Below are 6,063 nucleotides of genomic sequence, written 5' to 3' on the forward strand. Positions count from 1 at the left end.
AAAAAAAAAAAAAAAAAAAAAGTTCATACACCCGTAGATCCATGGGTATAAGAGAGGTGAATCCTTGCATTTTGTTGTTTGATTTGGAGGAAGAAGAAGAAGAAGAAGAAAAAGAAAGGAGGAGAAGAAAGAAGATGCCTCTCGGAAAATATTACTGCGACTACTGCGAGAAGCAATTCCAAGACACTCCGTTTGCTCGAAAGCGCCATCTTCAAAGCCTCTCCCATCACAAGGCCAAAGCTCTCTGGTTCGACTCCTTCAGAGGTGAGGTCCTCCTCCTCCGTCTCTCCGCTTTCTCCTCTTCCCCTCATATCCTCCTCCTCTCTTCCTAACTCTCTCTTCCTCTTCCTCTTCCTTGCAGACTCCAATCAACCTCTCTCTCATGCCTTTCCAACACGCCTCTGTAACCGATTCCTCACTACGGTATATTCTTCTTTCTATTTAACCTACCTTTTGCTCTTTCCGATTTCATTCTTTGCTCTCCACGATTCCCAAGGGCTTTTGCCAGTACGGTGATTCTTGCAACTATTTTCACTCCAACAACAATCCGCAGTACTCGAGTTCGCACCCCATTGCAGGTTAACCCTAAACTCTACCTTACTCTATCTCAACAACCCAATGCAAAATTCGAAACCTAATGCTATTTATTTCGATCCATTTCCGGTCTGATTCCATATAAAAATCACAGGTTTTCCGGAGAATAATCAAGCCCCAAATATTCCGGTGAATCAATTCATGGAGGGCAGTTCGTTGACAGGTAACTTGGAACTGAAATCATCACATAGTTTTGTGTTCCATATTTTATTTGTTCATTCATAAAATCCTGATGTTGGTTAAATTTTGAGTGGATCATTACATACATCATTTACGGGAGCAAATTGCCGCCCACTCATACGAATGATGACCAACCAACTCCCATCTCCGCTCGATTTGAACAGGACTTGAACTCTCTTAGTGCTTGTTGTGCATCTGCAAATCATTCTTTGTTTGAACAGCATCCATCATTGTTTTTTTGTATCTGTAAAGCATTCTGCGTTCTGCTACACATTTGAATCTTTTATCCCAGGATTTGATGGCCCTCTAATCTTTCATATTTTTCAACTTTCTATGCTTGCGTTTGATCTCAGGTAGTTTAGATAGATTGAGAACATCATGGGGAAATTTACCTCCATCATTGATGCCTCCTCCAGAGGGTGGTTACCCACCTCTCCCTTTTGTAGATTGGGGATAATCCACGAATCAGTTACTGGTACAAGTCTACTCGGCTTCTCTTGTTTTTAACCTCCTACTCTATATAAAGCACCAATTTCATCAAATTTGGAATCCTACACATCTAGACTATGAGCCTTTCATTGCTTTCCTTTCAAGTACCATATTCTTCAACACATGACTGTCTTTAACTTGTCCTCTGTTAATGTTTTACCATTTAGTTGCACCACTTATGTGGAGATTATGGTGCTCTAAACTCGTTCGAGATCGACACTGACATAATGTAATATGAGGAGAGTTAATGAAGCAAATAAAAGAACACCTAATTCCAAGATCTTTTCACTGGCAAACTCAACATTTCATTCATAAAACAGGCATGGTCAGTTCCAAATGTTGTTGATCTCGACAGAAATGAGTACAAAGAACATATGAATGCCTTTTCGGGCTACATATATTAGCCCCCCTTGTATAGCATATCATTATTTATTTCATTCAAGCATCTTGACAAGCAGGAATCACCCCAATACTATACATTGGTTGCCTAATAGCTTGATGCCAGAACCTGTAACAAGGAAGCAATAAATTGCATCTGGGTGTCTTCATCTATGGTTTCGAATAGAGGGACATGAACAAATAGTGATTTGATGCCATTCTCTTGGGCGCAGCGGAGGGAATGATAGTAGACATAATTGCACACAAAGCGACCAGCATCGTTTGAAGTCATCACTTCATATCCCTTCTTCGCCAATGCCTTGGTTATTTCCTCCACTGGAAGAGAAGTCTGCAGGGCAGAGATGGGTAGTAAAGGAATCAGGAAAAAAAGAAGAGAGAAAACTTTCATGATTTGCATCAAGAGTTAAGAACCAGCAAAAAGGTGCTATAGTTTCTATAAGTTTATGGTTATGCCTTTGCAATCTTCTTCGATTAAATTCAACTTGTTACAATGTTTCGATGTTGTGACACAATGAGATGTGATTATGTAAACAAGTACATTATTTAAAATTACATTTCAATATTTTCACCCATCTATGCTCTTAATGATATTTGCAATATATGATAAGGTGAGGACATAGCGAAATAAACTAACACTATTCTAAATGACTTGGTATTTTATTAGAAAGAATTCCATTTCAGTAGAGTTTATACACTTATACACATTGAAGTGCTTAATATGTACAATGTGTTCAATAGATGTGCATAAATGTATTTTAACAGATGCTAATATTTTAAAAGAAATGGTAATCTATAGTAAATAAAAAATAAAAAAAAAATAAAAAAAATCGAAGTGTAATTTCATGATACCTCTCGTACTCGTGAAATTTGACCGTCCTCAGGTACGATTGGAACTCTCTGCAGCAGATGAAAGTAATAACAGAATATCAAACTTGCAGTTAAATAGATAGCCAAGCCAACTAAACTAAACTCCACCAAGCCTAAGAGATAGATAGATAGATAGATAGATAGATAGATAGATAGATAGATAGATACACGTACCTTAGGTTTCCATCCCAACTCATCAGGACAACAGAACGTGGCTTCGTTATAGGCTTGATGTTCAATAGCAAACCTAGAGGCACCACTATTAACTCCCAAGTGAAGCTGAAGAAAGAATAGTGATATGATAACTTAGATAGAGTATTAGCATAATGCAATGCACAAACTTGTAAAAAGTCATTGTAATGCGAAGGAAATGGCAAATGAAGGCAGATTAATGCATAGATTCAGAAACTATGATGCATTTATCTTTATTGTATAAGATAATGTCAATTCAATGCTTATGATCTTATACAAACCCAATTTTCTTCTAATTTCTTCTAATTTCTTCCTCTAACACCAAATGATTGTCTACTCGTAGATACTAACACCAAATGTAACGGTCCAAGTCCACCGCTAGCAAATATTGTCCTCCTTGGGCTTTTCCTTTCGGGTTTCCCCTCAAAGTTTTTAAGATGCGTCTGCTAGGGAGAGGTTTTCACACCTTTATAAAGAGTGTTTCATTCTCCTCCCCAACCAAAAGAACTAATGATGAGCAGATCATAAGCATTAAAGAGAGAAAGGTTAGAGGAAGGGACAGGAATAACTGACCCAGATGATTCTTCTGGAATTACTAGTAGGTTCGGAACAACCCTTCTCCTCTACTGCAGATTGCAACATGTTAAGTAGTGAATCAAGAGCTCCATCCCCAGCAGTCTCAAGAATGCTGCAACTCCCAAGAGTTACACCTTCTGCCAAACCATTCTTCTCCATATACTTCTTCAGGTTGTTCACTATCGTCTCTGTTGGATTCTCAGAAACTCCATGGAACTTCTTGAATCCTGTTACATGAATCGTCACCGATGGAGGCCCTTCCGACCCCATTTAACAAAGATCTATTGCTTGATAACACCACAACTACAGAGAGGATTCCAAAGGGAAAATTGCCCCCAACAATCTGCAACATAAAAACCTAAGTGCTCAACTATCAGCAGAAACAATCTTCTTCTTCTTCTCTTTGAAACCGATTGGTAGCTCAAAGTTAATTATAAATTTTACAACACAAAATTAGGGATCCAAAATAGAGTATGTATCCAGTCTTGAGTTCACTAGTTGTACCCACAGAATCAAAGAAAAATGAAATTTACAACACTATTTCCCATCGAAATACCTAGGGAGTCGAACAAATCGCAGAACAAAAAGCCACGCAGTTCTTAGAACAACATGACAATAGAATAAAAGTAATGATCCATGTAAAGTCGAAGATAAAAACCAAACAATCCAGCAGATTCATCACCTCTCAAGCTAAAAACAAGGAAAAACACTCTTAAGGCAAAGAATTAACTCCCGATCGAGATGGAAAGTTAAATTGTCAGTGAATCAGACCCCTCCAGAACGATCAGAAACAAAAATCATTAAAGAAGATACCAAAATAGGCAGAGAAATTGAAATGAAAGAAAGTGGATACATAAAAAAAACACAGAAGAGCGGGGTGGGAAAACCCTCAGAAGGAAAGGGGAATACGGCCATGATTGATTGATTACCTGTGAAGATTGAAGAAGAAGAATGCAAAAACGCAAGCACCAGTCTTACGAATTATGTACGCAGTAAAAGACGATCAGAGATTATCAGAGAGAAAAAAACAAAGGATGAAATTGCTTAGTAGAGACGCTGAAGATGGTGGTAGTTGGAAAGTTTGCATCAAAACGCCAAATTATTTTTATACTTTTTTTTTTAAATCGCATCCGTTTTGGATAACATTTCCCGGCCCAAATCATTCGTCTTCAACTTTTTTTTTTTTTATTATTATTATTATTTTAAAAATAGTTAAAATACTATTTTAGCCTCCACTTTAAATCCCCTTTTAAATTATACTAAAAATATGTTTGCATTATATTTTTCCTTCCCATTTTTATTTTTAGTAGAGATTATACAAATATATATATATATATAAATTATGAAAAAGTCCCGATAAAAAATTTTACTAATAAGAATTAAAATAGAAAAGGAGAAGTCGAGTTAGAGATGTCCATAGGGTGAGATCGGAAAAGGAATGTCTTTCTCCCATTCCATACTTCGCTCGAGGGCAAGTCCCTACAAAACTCCTATTTTACGAGATAAATTGAGGGCATGAATGGAAATAATATTTTAATGAATAACTTAGGATTATAATATTAGGAGGAAAAAAACCATTCATACCATCAAGTTTGAGATTATAAAAGTGTAGTTATATTACCAATTTTGTAAGCATTAATTCAATAAAACTATTTATGATTTATTTTTGGATTGGTATTTATTATTTATTCTTATTAATGGTAAAGATAATGATTTGAATACCAAATAAATCATAATTTATTAAGTTAATTAGATTTGGATACCAATATTGTGGAGCACTCTTTCAAAAAAACACCTTAATTTATTTTATTGTCTCATATAAAATTCAAAATTTTATGCAAAATGAATTGATTCTTTTTTTCTTTCTAAATTTGCATAAGCATGGGTTAGAGGGAAAGTTCAAAATTAATATGGCCCAATTTTTTTTTGGATATATATATATTTTTTTCTTTTATCTTACCTTAATAACTAAAATTATATTAAATTCAAATATCTAACGCATTATTAACTTCTATTCCAAACACAAATATTCTTATTTTTCGTTATAATTTTAAATGTAAGGTAGAGTTCTGTCGGGTTGTATTTCTATTTTTGGGTTGGTCATGCTCACCTAACAAAAAAAATGTTAATGAGCAACTTAGATCCAAATTTTGGGTTATCCAAAAATTTAATCGGTAATAACAAGAAAAAAAGGAAGATAAATTGTAACGACCGCTCTCCGAAGCATTGAATCACGAGTCGCCACGTGGACTCAAGAGTAAAAGCCTTCAATACTTCTTTGGACAGAACAGGGGACTGAAAAATTAAAAGTTGTCTGATATACATTTCAAAATCGAAAATACTACAAAACACATAACAAGAATCCGCGGAGTAACATCAAAAGAAAACGATTACAAAATATCACGTGATTTTCCAAAAAACATCAAAATCATATCCAAAATGACATGGGAGGAGAGCACTCAATCTAAGGGCCTCTTCTGCAGCTGCACGACTCTGCACGTTCCCGCCACCAACCCGATCCTACTTTTCACCTAAAAAATAGAAACAACATGAAATATGTATACAAAAATACTCAGAAAGAAACCTACTTGTAAGCTCTTGTCAGACTTAGCTCTATTCATGGATTCTTAAGCTATGTGCTCGAACTGTCACTAATCAGAGACCTAGTGGCGTCTGGCAACATCTATGTAACGACCCTAAATTTCCACATATCTAGAGTCGCCACTAACGTCTCATGCTCATCTCTAATACAGAATAAAAACCTAA

General features: G+C 35.8%; 2 protein-coding genes across 3 annotated transcripts; one reads left to right on the forward strand and one right to left on the reverse strand.

The window, feature by feature from the left end:
- Positions 1 to 49: 49 nt before the first annotated feature.
- On the forward strand, positions 50 to 1,541 carry LOC111437782 (zinc finger CCCH domain-containing protein 3). 2 transcript variants are annotated; one of them, XM_023075850.1, is made up of 6 exons: positions 50 to 264; positions 362 to 423; positions 497 to 578; positions 689 to 757; positions 1,128 to 1,249; positions 1,424 to 1,541. In XM_023075850.1, exons 1-5 carry the CDS (start codon positions 135 to 137, stop codon positions 1,229 to 1,231), a joined length of 447 nt encoding a protein of 148 aa, XP_022931618.1. In that variant the 5' UTR covers positions 50 to 134; the 3' UTR covers positions 1,232 to 1,249; positions 1,424 to 1,541. The 2 variants fall into 2 exon arrangements, with proteins under 2 accessions (XP_022931618.1, XP_022931617.1); XM_023075849.1 differs by having other exon boundaries at positions 51 to 264; positions 1,128 to 1,541.
- Positions 1,542 to 1,552: 11 nt separating this feature from the next.
- Positions 1,553 to 4,391, reverse strand: LOC111437781 (pyrrolidone-carboxylate peptidase-like). The gene is made up of 5 exons (XM_023075848.1): positions 4,227 to 4,391; positions 3,295 to 3,640; positions 2,704 to 2,808; positions 2,512 to 2,559; positions 1,553 to 1,990 (listed from the first exon to the last, which is right to left on the reverse strand). The coding sequence occupies exons 2-5, from the start codon at positions 3,565 to 3,567 to the stop codon at positions 1,751 to 1,753; spliced, it is 666 nt and encodes a 221-aa protein (XP_022931616.1). The 5' UTR covers positions 3,568 to 3,640; positions 4,227 to 4,391; the 3' UTR covers positions 1,553 to 1,750.
- Between the last annotated feature and the right edge of the window lie 1,672 nt (positions 4,392 to 6,063).

The sequence above is a fragment of the Cucurbita moschata genome, unplaced genomic scaffold, assembly GCF_002738365.1.
Source record: "Cucurbita moschata cultivar Rifu unplaced genomic scaffold, Cmos_1.0 Cmo_Scf00066, whole genome shotgun sequence".
NCBI lineage: Eukaryota > Viridiplantae > Streptophyta > Magnoliopsida > Cucurbitales > Cucurbitaceae > Cucurbita > Cucurbita moschata.

What these genes read in the sequence shown, in the direction of transcription:
- LOC111437782 (XM_023075850.1), top strand. Translation starts at nt 135, where the DNA reads ATGCCTCTCGGAAAATATTACTGCGACTACTGCGAGAAGCAATTCCAA. An exon ending in GTAACCGATTCCTCACTACG is followed by an intron (nt 424 to 496) that starts GTATATTCTTCT and finishes ACGATTCCCAAG; the next exon opens with GGCTTTTGCCAGTACGGTGA. An exon ending in GAGTTCGCACCCCATTGCAG is followed by an intron (nt 579 to 688) that starts GTTAACCCTAAA and finishes TAAAAATCACAG; the next exon opens with GTTTTCCGGAGAATAATCAA.
- LOC111437781 (XM_023075848.1), bottom strand. Translation starts at nt 3,567, where the DNA reads ATGGGGTCGGAAGGGCCTCCATCGGTGACGATTCATGTAACAGGATTC. An exon ending in AGTTGGGATGGAAACCTAAG is followed by an intron (nt 2,560 to 2,703) that starts GTACGTGTATCT and finishes CATCTGCTGCAG; the next exon opens with AGAGTTCCAATCGTACCTGA. An exon ending in AAATTTCACGAGTACGAGAG is followed by an intron (nt 1,991 to 2,511) that starts GTATCATGAAAT and finishes TCTGCCCTGCAG; the next exon opens with ACTTCTCTTCCAGTGGAGGA.